Source organism: Bubalus bubalis, chromosome 16 (assembly GCF_019923935.1).
Source record: "Bubalus bubalis isolate 160015118507 breed Murrah chromosome 16, NDDB_SH_1, whole genome shotgun sequence".
NCBI lineage: Eukaryota > Metazoa > Chordata > Mammalia > Artiodactyla > Bovidae > Bubalus > Bubalus bubalis.
In genome coordinates, this window is record NC_059172.1 from 69,307,092 (window position 1) to 69,329,944 (window position 22,853).

The 22,853-nt window shown below is 36.8% G+C and overlaps 1 protein-coding gene across 3 annotated transcripts in view; it reads right to left on the reverse strand.

Annotated features, from left to right (window-relative positions):
• The window catches only part of CWF19L2 (CWF19 like cell cycle control factor 2), a 141,538-nt gene that overhangs the window by 42,839 nt on the left and 75,846 nt on the right, over positions 1 to 22,853 (reverse strand). For all 3 annotated transcript variants that reach the window (XM_025266959.3, XM_025266958.3, XM_025266960.3), the window contains 2 exons: positions 12,259 to 12,363; positions 10,205 to 10,342 (listed from right to left, as the gene is read on the reverse strand). In XM_025266959.3, the coding sequence (XP_025122744.3) occupies positions 10,205 to 10,342; positions 12,259 to 12,363 (243 nt within the window). The remainder of the gene's footprint in view (positions 1 to 10,204; positions 10,343 to 12,258; positions 12,364 to 22,853) is intronic.

Consider the following 22,853-nt stretch of genomic DNA (forward strand, 5'->3'; position numbering starts at 1 on the left):
CTGGAGTGGGGTGCCACTGCCTTGCATACATTCTATTAAATTTACCACCAATTTGCTAATAAGTATATGGAGAACAATTTTCTCCCTTCTCTTTAAAAAATATTTTTGTAATTTATTTTTATAGAGGCCAACAAATTTATAAAATCATGTATGTTTCATGCATACATAATCAATTTCTTTTAATGAGTCTTTCTAATACTCTCTTATTGAGACTATCCCACAGTTCAACATGCTGTGCATTCTGTTTTGCGGCTATATAATAAACCCACCTTAATTCTGTGTGTCCCTAGTGGTCTTTGGCTAGACACCACTGACATACTGTTCATTTAGGGGTGTGTGATAATGGTGTTTTGATAATGCTAAAAAACTTGTTAAAAGCTTATTTATCTTATTAAAGTGTGGTTGGTTTGCAACGTTGTGTTGATTTCAGGTGTGAAGCAGAGTGATTCAGTTATATAGATGTGTGCATATGTATGTGTATGTGTATATGTGTGTTCTTTCTGGATTCTTTTTCCATTATAGGTTATTACAGAATGGTAAGTGTAGTTCACTGTGTTAATCAGTATGTCTTTGCTTGCTGTTTTGTACACAAGAGTGTGTATATGTTAATCTGAAACTCCTAACTACTTAAATTAGGAATTAAAATTTATTTTTATTAACAAAAATAAATCCCAGAAATTCATCCATGAAAAATGTTTAAATTAGCATGCACTCCGCATAGAATATAAAATAGTTTTCAACTGTATCTCAAGGCACTTTCTCTAAACCTTCTTCACAATAAAATGTAGCAAGAGGGATGTTTTTAAAACAAAATTTTATTTACTTATTTACGTCCTGGCTTAAAATCCTCAAAACACCTTACATTGGAAACAGGATCAAGTTCAAACCATTCTTTGGTCTACTAAGTCATAGATATTGAAAGGTATAATGGTTAAAAACTTGGGTTCTATAATCAGAACTGTACAAAAAAGACCTTCACGACCCAGATAATCATGATGGTGTGATTACTCACACTCACCTAGAGCCAGCCATCCTGGAATGTGAAGTCAAATGGGCCTTAGCAAGCATCACTATGAACAAAGCTACTGGAGGTGATGGAGTTCCAGTTGAGTTATTTCAAATACTAAAAGATGATGCTCTGAAAGTGCTGCACTTAATATGTCAGCAAATTTGGAAAACTCAGCAGTGGCCACAGGACCGGAAAAGGACAGTTTTCATTCCAATTCCAAAGAACGGCAATGCCAAAGAATGCTCAAACTACTGCACAATTGCACTCATCTCACACACTAGTAAAGTAACACTCATTATTCTCCAAGCCATACTTCAGCAATACGTGAACCGTGAACTTCCAGATGTTCACGCTGGTTTTAGAAAAGGCAGTGGAACCAGAGATCAGATTGCCAACATGCTGCTGCTGCTGCTAAGTCACTTCAGTCGTGTCCAAATATGAGTGACCCCATAGATAGCAGCCTACCAGGCTCCGCAGTTCCTGGGATTCTCCAGGCAAGAACACTGGAGTGCATTGCCATTGCCTTCTCCAATGCATGAAAGTGAAAAGTGAAAGTGAAGTCACTCGGTCATGTCCAACTCTTCGAGGACAAGCAGCACTGGACTGCAGCACTGAAAAAGCAAGAGAGTTCCAGAAAAACATCTATTTCTGCTTTACTGACTATGCCAAAGCCTTTGACTGTGTGGATCACAATAAAGTGTGGAAAATTCTGAAGAAGATGGGACTACCAGACCACCTGACCTGCCTCTTGAGAAATCTGTATACAGGTCAGGAAGCAACAGTTAGAACTGGACATGGAACAAAGATTAGTTCCAAATACGAAAAGGAGTACTTTAAGGCTGTATACTGTCACCCTGATTATTTAAATTATATGAAGGGTACATCATGAGAAACGCTGGGCTGGATGAAGCACAAGCTGGAATGAAGACTGCCGGGAGAAATATCAATAACCTCAGATATGCAGATGACACCATCCTTATGGCAGAAAGCAAAGAAGAACTAGAGCCTCTTGATGAAAGTGAAAGAGGAAAGTGAAAAAGCTGGCTGAAAGCTTGACATTCAGAAAACTAAGATCATAGCATCCAGTTCCATCACTGCATGGCAAATAGATGGGGAAACAGTGGAAACAGTGTCAGACTTTATTTTTCTGGGCTCCAAAATCACTGCAGATGGTGACTGCAGCCATGAAATTAAAAGACATTTTCTCCTTGGAAGGAAAGTTATGACCAATCTAGACAGCCTATTAAAAAGCAGAGACATGACTTTGTCAACGAAGGTCCGTCTAGTCAAGGCTATGGTTTTTCCTGTGGTCAAGCATGGATGTGAGAGTTGGACTACAAAGAAAGCTGAGCGCTGAAGAATTGATGCTTTTGAACTGTGGTGTTGGAGAAGACTCTTGAGAGTCCCTTGGACAGCAAGGAGATCCAACCAGTCCATCTTAAAGGAGATCAGTCCTGGGTGTTCATTGGAAGGACAGAAGTTAAAGCTGAAACTCCAATACTTTGGCTACCTGATGTGAAGAGTTGACTCATTTGAAAAGACCCTGATGCTGGGAAAGATTGAGGGCTGGAGGAGAAGGGGACGACAGAGGATGAGATGTTTGGATGGCATCACCAACTTGGTGGACATGGGTTTGGGTGGACTCCGAAAATTGGTGATGGACAGGGAGGCCTGGCATGCTGCAGTTCATGGGGTTGCAAAGAGTCGGCCACGACTGGGTGTCTAAACTGAACTATAATCAGAATAACTGTGGTAGTATTCTAAATAATAATAACAGGCAGTTATTTAATCTTTGTGCAGTGTCCCTATGGTCTATTTCCCTACTTTATAATGGTTATAACAATATTAGTCATCTAGTAAGATTATCTTTCTTAATCCTTTAGCACATGCCTGGCACGCAATAAGGACTTATAAATGAGTCACCTCAGTCACATGTGATCACATTGTTGTTCAGCTGCTCAGTCATATAAGACTCTTTGAAACCCCATGGACTGCAACACACCTGACTTCCCTGTCCTTCTGAATCTCCCAGTTTGTTCAAACTCTTGTTCATTGAGTCAATGGTTCCATCCAACCATCTCATCCCTGTTGCCCCCTTCCCAGTAAATCTTTGCCAGCATCAGTCTTTTCCACTGAGTCAGCTCGTCCCATCAAGTGGCCAAAGTAACGGAGTTTCAGCTTCAGCATCAGTCCTTCCTATGAATATTCAGGGTTGATTATCTTTAGGATTGACTGGTTTGATCTCCTTGCTGTCCAGGGAATTCTCGAGTCTTCTCCAACACCTCAGTTGGAAGGCATCAGTTCTTCAGTGCTCAGCCTTCTTTATGGTTCAACTCTCACATAAGTAATGGAAAAAACCATAGTTTTGACTATATGGACCTTTGTTGGCAGTGATCCCTCTGCTTTTTAATACACTATCTAGGTTTGTCATAGTTTTTCTTCTAAGGAGGAAGCATCTTTTAATATCAAGGCTGCAGTCACCGTCCAGAGTGAGTTTGGAGCCCCAAAAATAAAGTCTGTCACTGTTTACATTTTCTCCCCATCTATCTGCCATGAAGTGATAGGACTGAATGCCATGATCTTCATTTTTCAAAAGTTAAGTTTTAAGCCAACTTTTTCACTCTCTTTCAATTTTATCAAGATGATTTTTAACTCAACATTCAAAAAACAAAGATCATGGCATCTGCTCCCATTGCTTCATGGCCAATAGATGGGGAAACACTGGAAACAGTGACAGACTATTTTCTTGGGCTCCAAAATCACTGCAGATGGTGACTGCAGCAATGAAATTCAAAGACACTTGCTCCTTGGAAGAAAAGCTATGACCAATTTAGACAGCATATTAAAAAGCAAAGATATTACTTTGCCAACAAAGGTCTTCATAGTCAAAGTTATGGTTTTTCCAGTAGTCATATATGGATGTGAGAGTTGGACCATAAAGAAAACTGAGCACTGAAGAATTGATTCGTTTAAACTATGGTGTTGGAAAAGACTCTTGAGGGTCCCTTGGACTGCAAGGAGATCAAACCAGCCAATCCTAAAGGAAATCAGTCCCGAATATTCATTGGAAGGACTGATGCTGAAGCTGAATCTCCAATACTTTGGCCACCTGATGCAAAGAGGTGACTCACTGGAAAAGACCCTGATGCCAGGAAAGACTGAAGGCAGGAGAAGGGGACAACAGAGGATGGGATGGTTGGATGGCATCACCGACTCGAAGGACATGAGTTTGAGTAAGCTCTGGGAGTTGGTGATGGACAGGGAAGCCTGGTGTGCTGCAGTCCATGGGGTAACAAAGAGTCAGATGTGACTGAGTGACTGAATTGAAGAGGCTCTTTAGTTCCTCTTCACTTTCTGCCATTAGGGTGGTGTCATCTGCATATCTGACGTTACTGATATTTCTCTCAGCAATCTTGATTCCAGCCTGAGCTTCATCCAGCCGGGCATTTCGTATGATGTACTCTGCATAAAAGTTAAATAAGCAGGGTGACAATATACAGCCTTGATGTACTCCTCCCAATTTGGAACCAGTCTGTTGTTCTATGTCCGGTTCTGCTGCTTCTTGACCTGCATACAGTTTTCTCAGGAGGCAGGTAAGGTGGTCTGATATTCCCATTTCTTTAAGAATTTTCCATAGTTTGTTATGATCCATAGAATCAGTCACATGTGATCATATCTCTACTCAAACTCTATATTTTGTCCCCCTATTATACTCCCCCAAAGTACTGTTCTCTTCAGGCTTTGCACATATTGCTCTCTGACCAATTTTGTCCTCAATTTTGCCATTCCTACTTCTATTCACTTTCTTAATCTGAAGCTGGTTTATAGGGCTGGCCAAAAAGTTCCTTCTGCTTTAACAAGGGATACATTTTCATTTTTACCAAGAACTTTATTGGAAAAATGTATTCACCAGTTTTTCCACTATGTTCTGCTGCTTTCCTGGCAACTTCACAATTCCATCTTCCCAAAACTTTTTATCTTCATGAACAATGAACTGTTCCAGGTATCTTTTACAGTCTTTCAGGGAATTGAAATTTTTTCCATTAAGAGAATTTTATAAAGACCAAAAGAAAGGGAAATCTGAAGGTGCAATGTCTGGTGAATATGGTGGATGAATCAGAACTTCCCAGTCAAGATGTAACAATTTTTGCCTGGTCATCAAAACATGTGGTCTTGTACTAACCTGATGGAACATTATGTGTTTTCTGTTGAATTATCTAATTGGGAGCAGTACTTCTTGGAATTAACACCCCTTCTACATCATCACTCTCAGGGGATACCTGAGTCCTTTTATTCAACTAACAGAGGCAGTAAGAGGAAAACTAGTTCATTTGCTACTTCCACATTTACAAACCTAGCTGTATCTGTGCCTTTCCTACTGATAGACAGTAACCAGATCCTTTCTAAGATTATCTCTTCTTCACCAACTGTTCTTACATTCACTTTTGAACACATCATAATCAAGCTTTTCTGTTTAGCAGACTAAGGAAACCACACTTATCCAAGTCACAAAGGGAGTTTGCTGGTGGGCCAATGGTTAAGATGCAGGAATTTCACTGCCATGGCCCAGGTTCAATCCCTGCTTGGGGAACTAAGATCTCACAAGCTGCATGACATGGTGGAAAAAAAAAAGTCACGAGAAACATTCCCAGTGCCAAATGAATATTCATTTTTCTATCTATGAAAATGCTACTGTCTCTCAGAAATAGGTAACAGTTATTCACAACATCTTTCTTGTCTCCTCTGGATGCTGAAATATCACATGCTGTTTTCCTTCTTCCTCACTGGTCAAACCTTCTCAATCCCCTTTGTTGAATCTTTTTCCTTCTTTCAGATAGTGCTCAGCTCCATCTTCAGATCCTCCTCATAAATAATTTCTTAAGTCCCTGTTAACAGCATCTATATCTATTATGGGAGAACCAAGATATACCCAGAGCTCCGTGCACAGTCATTCCACACTATCATGTGAATGACTAATGGGCATACCTAATGTGTTAATAATAGTATTCTTCATCTCCCACCTCCTGAAAGACTTTTTCCCTGCCAAAGTTTTTCTGTTACAATGAATGGCACCAGCATTGCCCCAAATCTTATTGCTTTTCATCAGTTTACCAACCTAACCCAAGCCTCTATCTGAATTAAGGAAATTATCCTCCTAAACTTTCTCCCTGCTTCCATTCTTGCCTATCTACATTACATTCTCAAGAGTCACCAGAAAAATCTTTCAAAACATAAACCAGCAGTCTCCAGACTGGCATTTCAGGGGCTAGGAAGTCGCCACACTATCCCAACAACAAGTACAAAGGTGAACAAACTGAAAACTCAACAGCACTTTTTAGACTCAGGGAAGTAATTGCCCCCAAAATTGGAGAAACAATCAGGTTGATACAAAGAATCCTAATTCAATTTATTTGTGAAAAACCAGTGGTTCTATGAGAATCAGTGCCAAGATAGGAAAATCTAAACTGCAGTTGATAAATTTCAGGAGGCTCAGTGTAGACAAATATGCAAGTTAACAATCCCAGGGGAATCCAGTCATAAGGGGCCCCCTCAAAATTTTGTGAATTTTATCTCTTGGAGCTCTACCAGGTCCGCAGAGTAAATATCAGAGAAAAGTCCTCTATGACTTTCAACAAGGGGAAGGGAAAAGGAAACACCCTGAAATGTACCAGGGCATTCTTTTCTTCTTAACAAGGCCAGCCCTTCAGCAGAAATTGCCACATCAGAGTTTAACCTGCTGGAGTTTTAGCAGAGCCTAATCTACCTGCAAGAAGGGAAACATTTCAAATCCAGCCCCTTCTAGCCACTCTATTCTATTCCAACTAAGCAGAGAAAAACCTGTGAAGTACTGGTGAAATTCACAGTCCAGCAGCACAGGCTCACCAAAAACAGATGGATAATGTAAGCAGATGCAAGAGACAGTTCATGTACCTTCGATCTCTGGGCCAGGAAGATCCCCTGGAGAAGGGAGGTGCCAACCCACTCCAGTATTCTTGCCTGAAAAATTCTAAAGACAGAGGAGACTGTCAGGTTGCAGTCCAAAGAGCTGGACATGACTGAGTGACTAAGCACATGCACAATGTAAGCAGAGATATGGAAATTCTAAGAAAAGAACCACAAAAACAAAAAACAAAAAACTAGATGTTGGAGATGAAAAACACTGTAACAGAAATGACAAATGCCTTTGATGGATTCATTAATAATTGCACAAGGCTAAAGAAAAAAATCCCTGAGCTTGAGGATATGACAACAGAAACTTCCACAACTGAAAAGCAGAGAGAACAAAAACAAACAAACAAAAAGAGCAAGAGAGAATATTTAAGAGCTATGTGAAAGTCAAAGTCACTCAGTCGTGTCTAACTCTTTGCGACCCCATGGACTATACAGTCCATGGAATTCTCCAGGCCAGAATACTGGAGTGGGTAGCCGTTCCCTTCTCCAGGGGATCTTCCCAACCCAGGTATCAAACCCAGGTCTTCCAGATTGCAGGTAGATTCTTTACCAGCTGAGCCACAAGGGAAGCTACGGGACAACAATAAAACACAAAATGAGGTCATGATACTGTCCTACTAAAAACCTTCAAATGGTTCCCTATCATTTAAAACAAACAAGGGCTTCCCTGGTGGCTCAGCAGTAAAATCTGCCTGCCAACGCAGGAGACACGGGTTTGATTCCTTGTCCAGGAAGATCCCATGTGCCATGGAGCAACTAACTCTTTGTGCCACAACTATTGAGCTTGTGCTCTAAAGTCCAAGAGCCACAACCACTGAGCTCATGTGCTGCAAGTACTGAAGCCCATGCACCCTAGAGCCCATGCTCTGCAACAAAAGAAACCCACATACTGCAACTAGAGAGCAGCCCTCACTTCCCATGACTAGAGAAAAGCCTGTGGAGAAGGCCCAGCACAGCCAAAAAAAAAGACAGAGTAGGTGTAAGGCAGAATGGGAAAGCAACTTTTAGAAATAAATAAGTAAAATAAAAGCAAAAGCTCTCACACCCTGGCCCCAAGACCTGACATGGTCTGACCATTTCCTCTTCTACACCTCTTTTCATTTCTCCCTCTATTCAGAGTCACATGTGTCATCCTGCTGTCTTTTAAAGCTTGTAGTATTTGTCTCTTCTTCAGATCAATTGCATTTGTTTCTGCTGCATGGTCTTCCCCAGATTTTTATACGATCACTCCCCTTCACTTTGTTCAGAAGTCTGCTGAAACATCACCTTTACAGACAGGTCTTCCTTCAGCATTCTACTGAAAACACCATCCTATCTCCTTTTATCTTGTTTTACTCTCTACAAAAATATTTTCTATTTTGTGACACAGTATTTATGTTATGTAATTTTTTAATGTTATGTAATTTTTATATCATGCATTTGTTCATTTTATATCTCATCTACTAGAAATATAAGCTCCTTGGGGTTGGGGAACTTTATTACTTCACTATACCCAGCACCTAAAATGGTATCCAGCACAAATTAGATGCCCAATAAATACCTTTTAAAATTAATAGGTGATTTATTTTTAATTAAAAATTCTAACAAGGTTTTGTTTTATTTTCTGTATAAATGTGAATGGATTATAATAAAATTACTAAAACTATATTTCATTCAGACTTCTAAATTTCTGAGAAGGAAACTTCCATAAAAATATGTCCTTCTTTCTGCAGTGAATTTCCAGACCCTAGAAGATTTCTAGTATTTCCCCCAAAATAAAGAGAAGAAAAATTAACCTAATAAGCTAAAGTTAAGTTCCCATACAATTCTTGGTGATAATGAACATTTCTATTTAAATCAAAGTATTTTTTACTCCCTCTGACACACATATATACACACTGATACCTTGATTACCTTTGTTCTAGTTTTCATTAAGTTAATTTTTTCCATCAGGTAAAACATTCATATAGCTAAAAAGAAAAGTCTAATAAGGTATACAGTAAAAAGTCTCCGCCTATTCCTCAGATACCTAGGTTCAAGTTCCCATCACCAATAGCATCATAAGCAAGGATGGCAATTTGTTCAATCAAGTGCCAAACAGTAAATATTTTCAGTCTTGTGGGCTATAAAGTCTCTGTCTCAACTATTCAGCTCAGCTGTTATAAAGTGAAAACAGCCCTAGACTACATGTAAAGTGAAAACAACCTTAGATTACATGTCAATGAAGCTGTTATAAAACAAAAATAGCCTCAGACTACATGGAAATAAAATGAACATAGCTGTGTTCCAATAAAACTTCACTTGTAAATACAGTGAGATAAATTTTCCCAGTGGAGTCAAACCCTAATTTAAATGTCTCTTTGGACACTGATGTATAGAACAGTCTTTTGGACTCTGTGGGAGAGGGAGAGGGTGGGATGATTTGGGAGAATGGCATTGAAACATATATAATATCATATATGAAACAAATCGCCAGTCCAGGTTCAATGCAGGATACAGGATGCTTGGGGCTGGTGCACTGGGATGACCCAGAGGGATGGTATGGGGAAGGGGGTGCAGGATGGGGAACACGTGTACACCTGTGGTAGATTCATGTTGATGTATGGCAAAACCAATATAATATTGTAAAGTTAAAAAATAAAATTAAATTAAATTAAAAAAAAATGTCTCTTTGATAACAGGTGTTAATAGCAGTGTTTGAAAGGAAATGCAATGAAGGGTTTGCAACAAAGATAATTATTTGAAATTAAAAAATTCATCCTACTACCCATGAAACATTGATATACTTTTAAAAAGAATATAAAATTTTCATATGAATAGACTTAAGGTTATTCCAAGATGTCTTCTTTATAATATTTTTTATAATATATATTACTTTAATTATACACCTGTGGCATAATTATGAAGAACCGATGAAACATCAAGACAAAACAGACTGGTAATCTAACTAGCAAGTATGCTGTCAACATTAAAAGTCTTGCCCCAAATGTTCTCTTAAATGGTAGAGCAAATATATAATTAACATTTTCATAGAATACATTATAAAATTAACCCAGAATTCTTATTTTAAAAAAAACTAAATCCCTAAAGTATACTGCCCAATCACATCAATTCTAAAATGCAGGTTTCTAATGTGTCTCAGAAAGGATTTAATTTAATAAAACAAAGTCTAGAGAGAACCAGCTATCTCTGCAAAGTATATCACTGTAGACTGAGTAGATGGAATTTCTCAAAATTCAAAGGTATCCCAGCAATATATCTTACCTTAGATGTCATTCTCATAAAAAGTTTGTTGTGACTTTCTGCTGTTCCCATCTTTTCATTCTTGACTAAATCATTTAGGCTTAAGTTATCATCATCATGAAAGTATCTGACCCTTTCTTTTTCCTCATGAGTTGAAACCTATGACAAAATGAACACTGTAAGTTTAGTGAAAACACAAGTCTGAAGTATTTTAATAAACTACCTATAAATCTGACATTAAAAGTAAAAATCCCAATATATATCATAATCCTTCCTTCTAGTTTCTTTCTATTCTGCATCCATGTGGAAGAATTTCCATTAAAATGACACTACCTACCTCTTCTGTACCATTACCTTCCTCTTCCCAAGGGATGGAAGCATGAAAGTATCTGATTTCTGAGTTTTAGGCAAAGGGCAGAATTGCTTTATGCTTTCTCTCCCCTCCTTGTAGTAAAAAATCCCTATCATTGTAGAGTTAAGTTAGGAGTTATCCAGAGATTGAGAAAGTATATCAAAAACAAAAGTGAGGTTTTAAGCAAATCTACTTCAAACAGCTGTATCAGAAGCAAAGCTGATATTCTGACTCTCATCTAAACAATTCTGGGTTTTCCTTTCAGTTGGTTCCATACCTATCAGTGGGAAAGAAAAGTGCTACGTATTACCTACCAAATCAAATTACCTCCTCAACACTGATCTCAAATTCCCTTATCCAAATAAATCCTGCTGTTAACTTCTTTGGAACCACCCTCTTATTTTATGCCCATGTTACTATTCTCATCTTCACAACCTTGTATCCCACGTTCTATGACTTCAATCATTCCTTGGATGCAAATCTCTTTCTGGTCCCCTTATCTTTTCATTATACTCAAAAAGCAAACCTCAGCGCCAAATGAATGTGTCTACCTCTTTACTCCTGTACCTAGATTACTCAGTAGTAAGCAACTCAAGAACACGACTGAATGCCATCTGGCAATGGGTCTATGAACCCCAAGCCAGTTCTGTCATCTCATACAATTCAAACCTTTACTATTTTCCTATGACATCTTTCTTGCAAAACCCGAATACCTCCCATTTCATCAGAAGAGGTGTCTATCCCATTTCTGTTTGCACTCAACAGGCAGATTATAAACATTTGACAGAAAGATTCTAAATGACTCTTTTGTGTACTTAATTACTGCTTATAAGATCTTTCAAATTTGAAACAAAAAATCTAACTTGAGAAAATTGAATATGTTGTTTTTGCCATTTTAAGAGCCTCAAGGCAGTGCTATAAATTAACCGCAGCAGCTAGAAGGCAGAAAAAATTAAGTTTATAAAGGATCAAACACAGATAAGAGATGTATGGGACTAAGGTTTTCCCTAAGAGCTATGATGAGTATGTAAAAAGAAGCTAGAAACAATGTCAAAGAAATAAACGTTAAAATTAAGCCTTCCTTAAAAATTCAATGTTCACATCTGCTGTTGAATTAGATAACATTTTGTAAAAGGCAAAGGGATATAATTAGAAGTAATATATTTACTGCCTTTTAATGTTTGCATTGGGCTTCGCTGGTGGCTCAGGGTAAAGAATCCGCCTGCCAATGTAGGAGATGCGGGTTTGATTCCTAGGTTGTTAAGATCCCCTGGAGAAGGAAACAGCAACCCACTCCAATATTCCTGCCTGGGAAATGCCATGGACAGAGGAGCCTGGCAGGCTACATACAGTACATGAGGCTACAAAGAGTCATATACTACTGAACAATGAAAGACCAACAGCGTTTGCATTATTGAACTACATGTCTAAAAATATTTCAAAGGACAGTTGACCCTTGAACAATGCAAAGGTTAGGGGCAGTGAATTCCTTTTTTCCCCTCTGTATCAGATTATAGCTGATCCTTTAACTATACTCCATATCCATAGGTTCAAACCACCACAGATATGTAGTACTACATTATATAATTTATTGAAAAAGTTCTGTGTATAAGTGGACCTGAGCAATTCAAACTCAGGTGGTTAAAGGATTAACTGTAAATCTGATACAAAGGGGAAAAAAGGAATTCTAAAGTAATAAACAAAAGATATATGTTAAACATACATTCTGTCTTTTCCTTCTTCCTTCTTGTTTTCCTGGTGTGTTTACAGGCCAGACTCTTCCGGAATGATCTGTTCTGACAAGGATCACTTCTTCCTGATCTTCATCCTATATAAAGTTTTAGAGGTAACAACTGAAAATATTGAAAAAAATACTGAATGCTTATATTTAATAGCCAAAAAAAGCATAAAATGATTTTATTTTCACATAATATTATGGATTATCTAAAGCATCCTGAACTTTCATTATCTACTATAGTGTAAAGTGATCATAATCTTTTCAGGGAAAAGGTGGGAAAAAATATCCAAAGTTTACTTAACTTTTAAAATAATCACAGACACAAACATCAAATTAAGCTTTCATTTAGATAATATAAAAGATGACAAAATATCAATGGTTCAAACAGGCACTGTATGAGAGTGCCCATTACCTAAGAGCAGACATTATATTTAACAAATGTTTTTTCAATTTAAAAATCCTGGCTTGTCGACAACATGGCAGAGTAGAAAGATGTGGGCTCAACCCTTATTACAGAAATTTTGAGATCACAAGTAATTGCTGAAGAATGATTGACCAAAAAAAAATGCTGAAATCTACCAAAAAAGACACCCTAAACCCAAAGACAAAGAAGCTACAATGAGATGGAACGAGGGGCGCAGAAGCAATAAAATCAAATCCCATACCCACTGGGTGGGCCAACCCACAAAGTGTAAAAAAAATTATACTACTGAAGTTCTCTAATAGGAGTGAAAGTCCTGAGTCATTAATCAGGCTTCCCAGCCTGCAGGTCTGGCAATGGGAGGAGACCCCAAGAAATTTTGTTCTGAAGGCAAATCTTCAGTGATTTAACAGTACTGCGGGAAACAGAAATTCCATTTTTAAAGGGAGCACTCAGGGTCTCATGCATACCAGGACAAAGGAGAAGAAACAGTGACCTCATAAGAGACTGGACCAGACGTCCCTATTAATATTAGAGGGTCTCCGAGGGACAGGGGGGTTAGGGGGTGGCAGTTATGGCTCAGATTTTCAACAGCATGAGGCTCCAATACTTTGGCCACCTGATGCAAAGAGTTGACTCATTGGAAAAGACTCTGATGCTGGAAAATACTGAAGGTAAAAAAGGAAGGTGGTGGCTGAGGATGAATTGTTAGATAGCATCACCAACTCAATGAACAAGAATTTGAGCAAACTCTGGGAGACAGTGGAGGACAGAGGTCTCTGGCGTGCTACACTGTCCATGGGGTTGCAAGAGTCAGACACGACTTAGTGACTGAAGAACAATAACAACAGGAAACATGTATCAATAATTATCTTAAATGTTAATGGGATAAATACTCCAACCAAAACAAAGACTGGTTGAATGGATATTAAAAAACAGATCAGTATATATGCTGTCTACAAAGACCTACTTCAGATCTAGGAACATATACAAGCTGAAAGCAAGAAGATGGAAACAGGTATTCCATGCAAATGGTAATCAAAAGAAAGCTCGAGTAGCAATACTCATATCAGACAAAACAGACTTTAAATTACAGACTGTTACAAGAGACAAGAAAGGACACTACATAATGATCAATATAAATATACATGTACCTACTGTAGGAGCACCCCAATAATACAAATACTAACAGTCATAAAAGGAGAAATCGATAAAACAACAATACTAGGAAACGTTAACTCTTTCCTCAATTAACAGATCATCCAGACAGAAGATCAAAAAGAAATACAAGCCTTAAACGACAGATTACACTGCATAGACTTAACTGGTATTTTTAGAGAACTGCATCCAAAAGCAGTAGAATATATTTTCTTCTCAATTGCATAAGAACATGCCCCAGCAGAGATCACATTGTGGATCACATATCAAGCCTCAGTAAACTTAGCAGAACTAAAATTGTATCAAGCATCTTTTCTTACAACACTATAAGATTGGACATTAACACAAGAAAAAAATCTAAAAAACATAAATACATGGAGGCTAAACAATATGTTGCTAAACAACCAATGGATCAATGAAGAAATCAAGCAGGAAATAAAAAATATCTAGAGACAAAGGAAAATGAAGCTCAACCATTCAAAATATGTGGGATGTGAGAAAAGAAGTTGTAAGAGAGAAGTTTAAGATAATACAATCTTAAGGCAGGAAAAAGGAAAAAACACAAATAAACAACCTAACCTTACAATGAAAACAACCAGAAAAAGAGGAACAAACAAAACTCAAAGTTAGTAGAAGGAAAGAAATAATAGAGATCAGGGCAGAAATGAAAATTTTAAAAAATTAAAGATCAATAAAACTAAAACCTGGTTCTTTGAAAACAAAATTGATAAATCTTTAGCCAGATGCATCAAGAAAGAGGGAGTGGGTTCAAATCAATAAAATTAGAAATAAAAAAGAAGAAGTTACAATGGACCACAAAAATTAAAACGCTAGTAAGAGACTGTCTCAAGCAACTAGATGTCAATAATATGGACAAGCTAGAGGAAATGAAGACATTCTTAGAAAGGTACAATCTCCCAAGAATCTTCTTCCATCGTAGAAATGGAAATATGAACAGACTAATTACAAGTAATGAATTGAAATTATGATAAAAAATCTTCCAACAAACAAAACTCCAGCAACAAATGGCTTCATAGGCAAATTCTACCAAACATTTAGAGAAGAGTTAATATCTACATTTAGAAAAGAGTTAACATCATTCTTCTAAAACTATTTCGAAAAACTGCAAAGGAACAGTCCCAAAGTCATTCTATGAAGCCACCACAACCATCATGCCAAAATGAAACACAGATGACTACAGAAAAAGAGAAAATTATGGGCCAATATCACTGATAAACATAGATGCAAAAATCCTCAACAAAATACTAGCAAGCTCAATCCAACAAAATATTAAAAGGATCATACACCGTGACCAAGTGGGATTTCTCCCAGGGATACAAAAATTTTTCAATATTTTCACATTAATCAGTGATACATCAACAAACTTAAGAATAAAAACCATACAGACATATCAACAGGCACAGAAAAAGCTTTTGACAAAATTCAACACCCATTTATGTTAAAAAACAAGAAAACCTTCCAGAAAGTGGGCATAGATGAAACATGTCTGAACATAATAAAAGCCAATTATGACAAACCTACAGCCAACATTACACTTATGGGTGCAAAGCTGAAAGCATTTCCTCTAAAATGAGTAACAAGACAAGGATGTCCACTTTTGCCACTTTCATTCAACAGTTTTGGAAATCCAAGCCACTGAAATTGAAGAAGAAAAAGAAATGAAAGAAATCCAGATTGGAAAAGAAGAAATTAAACTGCCACTGTTTACAGATGACATGATACTATACATAGAAAATCTTAAAGATGCTACCAGAGAACTTGTAGAGTTCATCAATGATTGGTAAAGTTAGAGTATACAAAATTAAAACACAGAAATTTGTTATACATCTACACATTAAAAACAAAAGACCAGAAAGAGAAATTAAAGAAACAATCTCATCAACACATGAAAAAGAAACAAACATGCAGGAATAAAGCAACCTAAGGAGACAATAGACGTAAAGTTCAAAAACAAGACAATGATCAAAGAAATCAAAGATTATACAAACAGATGAGAAGATATACCACATTCTTGGTTTGAAAGAATCAATACTGTCAAAATGACAATACTGCATAAGTCAATCTATAAAGATTGAATGCAATTCCTACCAAATTACCAATGGCATTTTTTTAGAACAAAAAGAAGAGAAAATTATTTGTATGGAAACACAAAAGACCGTGAAAAGCAAAATGAATCTTGAGAAAGAAAAATGGTGCTGGAGGAATCAGAATCCCTGACTTCAGACTACACTACAAAGCTACAGACATCAAAAAATGGTACTGGCATAAAAACAGAAATACAGATGAATGGAACAGGATACAAAATCCACAAATAAACCCACACACCTATGGCCAATTAATCTATTACAACGGGGGCAAGACTATATAAGGGAAGGAAGACACTCTCTTCAAAAAATATCCCGAAGAAAACAGGACAGCTACATGTAAAACAAGGAAACTGGAACATTCTTTACCACCATACACAAAAATAAACTCAACACAACTAAAAACATAAATGTAAGACCAGATTCTATAAAAAGACTTAGAGGAAACCATAGGCAGAACACTCTTTAAAGTAAATCACAGTACTGTCTTCCTGAGGCTGTCTCCCAGAGTAATATGATAAGACAACCAACAGAATGGGAGAAAGTATTTGCAAACAATGAAACCAGTAAGGGATTAATCTCCAAAATTTACAAACAGCTTATGTGGCTCAATATTAAAACACACACACACAAACAAAATCAAAAAAGGGTAGATGACTTAAACAGACATTTCTCCAAAGAAAACATACAGATGGTAAAGAGACACATTTGAAAAGATGCTGAACACAGCTAATTACTAGAAAAATGCAAATCAAAACTACAATGAGATGTCACCTTACACCAGTCAAAATAGCCATTATCAAAAAATCTGCAAATAGTAAAAGCTGGAGAGAGTGCAGGCACTGTTGGTGGGAATGTAAATTGATATAGCCACTATGGAGAAAAGTATGGAGATTCCTCTAAAAACTAAAAACAGAATCACAAAAAAAAAAAAAAAAAAAGAATCACCATATGAGCCAGCAATCCCACTACTGGGCATATACCCTGAGAAAACCATAATTCAAAAAGACACTTGTACCCCAATATACACTGCACCACTATTTACAAAGCAAAGACATGGAAGTAACCTAAATGTCTATCAACAAAAGCATGGAAAGACCATATGATACACATATAGAGTAGAACATCACTTAGCAATTTTAAAAAAATGCAATTTGCAGCAAAACAGATAGACCTAGAGAATGTCATACTGAGTGAAATAAGTTAGACACTGAAAGAACAATACATGTAATACTGCTTATATGTGGAATCCTAAAAAAAAAAAAAAAAGAGGGGGGCACCAACGAATTTATTTACAAAACAGAAACAGATTCACAGACTTAGAGAACAAGCTGATGGTTACCAGTAGGGAAAGGCAGGCAGAAGGGATAGATTGGGAGCTTGGGACTGACATATATGCACTACTTTTAAAACACATAATCAACAAGGAACTACTGTATAGCATAGGGAACTCTGCTAAATACTCGGTAATAAACTAAATCAGAAAAGAATTTCAAAAAGAATTGACACATGTATATGTATAAACTGAATCAGTCTGCTCTACACTAGAAACTAACACAACATTGTTAATCAACTATGCTACAATAAAAAATTAAAAAAAAAAAAAAGAATAGCAATTCTATCATAGCAGAAGGAGACTGAAATTCCACATCTTGTCCCCTTCAAACCATAACTGAAGTATACTGACAAAGACTGTATAGGCTTAAGGTACAAAAAAAGAGTAAAGACCCTACCAAATCTTGAAAGCAATTAAATGACAGAATGAACTTGTTGAATTATCTACCATAATGGTATTCCACGTAACTTCTATTCTTTCAATTAACGCCCTCAAATGATTTTCACTTCTACTCTTCAAAAGAAGTTATTCCCATGAACTTTTATTAAATATACACCCAACTGCATTCTATGATAAAAACAGAATTTTCCTGAAAAGGTCCTAATAAAAAAATGACATAAGGTATACTAGCTAACAACTTCATTAAAAATCAATTCAAAACAAGACTAAGCAAATTATTTGCATTTCAGTCTATCTCTCCAAAGAGAATTAATTATTTAAAAAACTATTTCAATTTCATTACTAGAGATTTACTTTCCCTGTTGAAACAGAAAAGGAAAAAAATGCATCCAAATTTTCGATCTTACATGCACACATAATATTATGTATTTCCACTATTAATCAACTAGTATTAATTAATAGTGTCATATTTTAAAGAATATCTCAGCTTACAGATACCTTCAACCTTGTAGGTGAAGGACAAAAATAAAAACCTACTAGAACAACCAAATAAAGAGGGATAAGAAATTTATATGAAAAAAAATTTAGAGTAATGAAAGTAAAGAAGACCCAAGATCTCAAAAAGAGATGTGTGGGCCTGGCAACCCTGGGGAGGTGCTGCGGGCTGGTGGGCAGGCTCAGGCAGTGTGATGGCAGAATTTCCACAGTGATAAGTCAACAGTGGAAAATCTGAAGAGATGAGAGCAGCAAAAAGAAACTAAACCAGAAGGTTCTGATGCTTGAAAAAGTAACAGTGTGCTCTCTGAGCTGTAACCAAGCTGTTAACACTGGTCTGCTGTTTCAAATCTTTGCTGCTGCAATACAGAACTGAAGAAATTATACACTTCCCCAATATATCTGGTGCCGTGACCCAAATGTAACCTGGCTGAAATAACCTCAGCTCAGCACCTGCAAGGCAGAGACCAAGCATGGCAGAAGCCAAATTTGACAAAAGCTCATGCTATAGAAGCCAAACACAAAAGAAATCCAGCACAGTGGAATTGACAAAAAGCCCAGCATGCTGGAAACCAGGACAACAAAAAGAAACTTGGCAAAAAGCTCATGTGGCTCAGTCTCAGATTCCAGAAGACCTCCAGCTAAGAGATCAAGCCCTGAGCCTTTAGAGCGGGAGCACTAACTCCAAGACCCTACACTACCAGAGAACTAACCCTAGGAAGTACCAAATAGTTAGAACTTCCACAAATGAAACCACTTGAACACAAGAACGGGCATCATCCAACCACCCTGTGCAAGACGCCTCACCCAAACAACAAACAAAAAAAAATACAAACCCAATCATCAGTAGACAGGATTACTACCTCACTCAGCCTTGCCCATCAGAGGAAAAAGCACACACAAAAAAAATCAGCACAAATCTCACCCTATAGAAAGCTTACACAAACCACTGGACCAACCTTAGGAGGGCAGAAACCAAAAGGAAGAAATAATTCAACCTTGAAGACTGGGGAAAGAAGACCTCAAACACAATAAGCTTTAAAAAAATAATGAAAAGGCAGAGAAATACTGCACAAATGAAGGAACAAACTAGAAACACAGAAGTCCAAATAAATGAACAGGAAATACGCAAACTACCTGAAAAAGGATTCAGTATAATGATAGAAACGATGATAAAAATTCTTGAAAACAGAAAGGAGAAAATGCAAGAATCAATTAACAAAGACCCAGAAGAATTAAAGAATAACCATATAGAGACAAACAACACAATCACTGAAATTAAAAGTACTCTCAAAGGAATCAATGGAGAAGGCAATGGCAACCTACTCCAGTACTCTTGCCTGGAAAATCCCATGGACAGAGGAGCCTGGTAGGCTGCAGTCCATGGGGTCGCTAAGAGTCGGGCACGACTGAGCGACTTCACTTTCACTTTTCACTTTCATGCATTGGAGAAGGAAATGGCAACCCATTCCAGTATTCTTGCCTGGAGAATCCCAGGGACAGAGGAGCCTAGTGGGCTGCCGTCTATGGGGTCACACAGAGTCAGACACGACTGAAGCGACTTAGCAGCAGCAGCAGAAGGAATCTAAAACAGAATATCTGAAGCAGAAGAACAAATCAGTGAGCTGGAAGATAAAATCATGGAAATAACTTCTGAAGAGCAGAAAAAGTAAAAAGAATGAAAAGAACTGAGGATAGCCTCAGCGAATTCTGGGACAGTATCAAATGCACCAACATTCAAAATATAGGGGTCTCAGAAGAAGAGAAAAAGAAAGGGTATGAGAAAATTTTTGAAGAGATTATAGATGAACATTTCCCCAACATGGAAAAGGAAATAGTCAATCAAGTCCAAGAGGCACAAAGAGTCCCATACAGGATAAACCAAAGGAGAAACACACTAAGACACATACTAATCAAACTAAAAAGATTAAACACAAAGAAAGAATATTAAAAGCAGCAGTAGAAAAGCAACAAGTAATATACAAGGAAAACCCCATACATTTACCAGCTGATCTTTCAGCAGAAACTCTTCAAGCCAGAAGGAAATGGCAGAATATATGTAAAGTACTGAAAGGGAAAAATCTACAACCAAGATTACTGTACCAGAGTAAAACCAAGTATCTCATTCTAAACTGATGGAGAAATCAAAAACTTTTCAGACAAGCAAAAGTTAAGAGAATTCAGTACCACCAAACCAGCTTTACTACAAATGTTAAAGGGACTTATATAGTCAAGAAATGCAAGAGAAGAAAAAGATTTACAAAATCAATCCCAAACAATGAAGAAAATGGCAATAGGAACATATATATCAATGATTACTTTAAATGTAAACAGATTAAATGCTCCAACCAAAAGACAGACTGGCTGAATGGATACAAAAACATGACCCGTATATATGCTGGCTAAAATAAACCCACTTCAGACCCAAGAAGACATAGGGACTGAAAGAGGATGGAAAAATACATTCCATGCAAATGGAAAGCAAAAGAAAGTTGGGGTAGCAATCCTCATATCAGACAAAGTAGACCTTAAAATGAAGAATGTTACAAGAGATAAGAAAGGACACTACATAATGATCAAGGGATCAATCCAAGAGGAAGATATAATTGTAAATACCTATGCACCCAAGATAGGAGCACCTCTACATAAAACAAACACTAACAGACATAAAAGGAGAAATTGACAGTAACACAATAATAGTAGGAGATTTTAACACCCCATTCACAACAATGGGTATCTCATCAAACAAAATTAATAAGGAAATACAAGTCTTAATTGATACATTAGATGAGATGGATCTCACTGATATGTTCAAGACATTCCATCCAGATGCAGAAGAATACACCTTCTTCTCAAGTGCACAGAGAACATTCTCCAGGATAGACCCACATCTTGGGTCACAAATCAAACCTCAGTAAACTTAAGAAAATTGAAATCGTATCAAGCATCTTTTCTGACCACAATGCTATAAGACTAGATATCCACTACAAGAAAAGAACTGTAAAAAACACAACACATGGAGATTAAACAATATGTTTCTAAATAACCAACAGGTTATTGAAGAAATCAAAAGGGAAATAAAAAAATTCCTAGAAACAAATGACAATGAAAACACGACAACTCAAAACCTATGAGATGCAGCAAAAGCAGTAGTAAGGGGTAGTTTATAGCAATACAATCCTACCTCAAGAAACAAGAAAAACATCAAATGGACAACTTAACTTTACACCTAAAACAACTGGGAAAAGAATCAAAAATACTCATAATTAGCAGAGGAAAGAAATTATAAAGATCCAAGCAGAAATAAATGAAAAAGAAATGAAAGAAACAACACTAAAGATTAATAAAACTAAAAACTGGTTCTTGGAGAAGATAAACAAAATTGACAAACCTTTAACCTGACTGATCAAGAAAATAAGAGAGAAGAATAAAATCAACAAAATTAGAAATGAAAAAGGAAAGGTTACAACAGAAATGCAGAAATACAAAGGATTATGAGACTATTATGACCAACTATATGGCAATAAAATAGATAACCTGGAAGAAATGGACAGATTCTTAAAAAAGTTCAACCTCCCAAGACTGCATCAGGAAGAGATAGAAATTATGAACAACCCAATTACAAGCACTGAAATCGACGCTGTAACCAAAAAATCTCCCCAAAAACAAAAGCCCAGGACCAAACAGCTTCACAGGAGAATTCTATCAAACATTTAGAGAAGAGCTAATGCCTGGATAGGCATTAGAAGGATTTCTAAAATTCTTTCAAAAAACTGCAGAGGAAGGAACACATATAAACTCATTCTACTAGGGCACCATCACCCTGAAACCAAAACCAGACACAGACAACACAAAAAAAGAAAACTACAGGCCAATATCACTGATGAACATAAATGAAAAAATCCTCAACAAATTTTATCAAAAAGAATTCAACAACACATCAGAAAGCTCATTAACCATGATCAACTTGGGTTTATTCCAGGGATGCAAGGATTCTTCAATATATGCAAATCAATTAATGTGATATACCATATTAACAAATTGAAAGATAAAAACCATGTGGTAATCTCAATAGATGCAGAAAAAGACTTTGACAAAATTCAACACACATTTATAATTAAAACTACTTAAAAAATGGGCATAGAAGGAACCTATCTCAATATAATAAAGGCCATATAAACATTATTCTCAAGGGTGAAAAACTGAAAGCATTCCCCGTAAGATCAGGAACAAGACAAGGGTATCCACTTCCACCACTATTATTCAACACAGTTTTGGAAGTCCTAGCTATAGCAATCAGAGAAGAAAAAGAAATAAAATGAATCGAGATCAGAAAAGTAGAAGTAAAGCTCTCACTGTTTGTACATGACATGATAATGTACACAGAGAACCCTAAAGATAGTATCAGAAAATTGCTAGAGATAAATATAGTTATCAAACAATTATTAGAGCTAATCAGTGAATTTAGCAAAGCTGCAGAATACAAAATCAATACACAGAAATCACTTGCATTTCTATATACTAACAATGAAAAATCAGAAAGAGAAATTAAAGAATCAATCCCATTCACCACTGCAACAAAAAGAATTAAACATCTAGAAATAAACTTACCTAAGGAGACAAAAGAACTGTACACAGAAAATTATAAGATACTGATGAAAGAAAT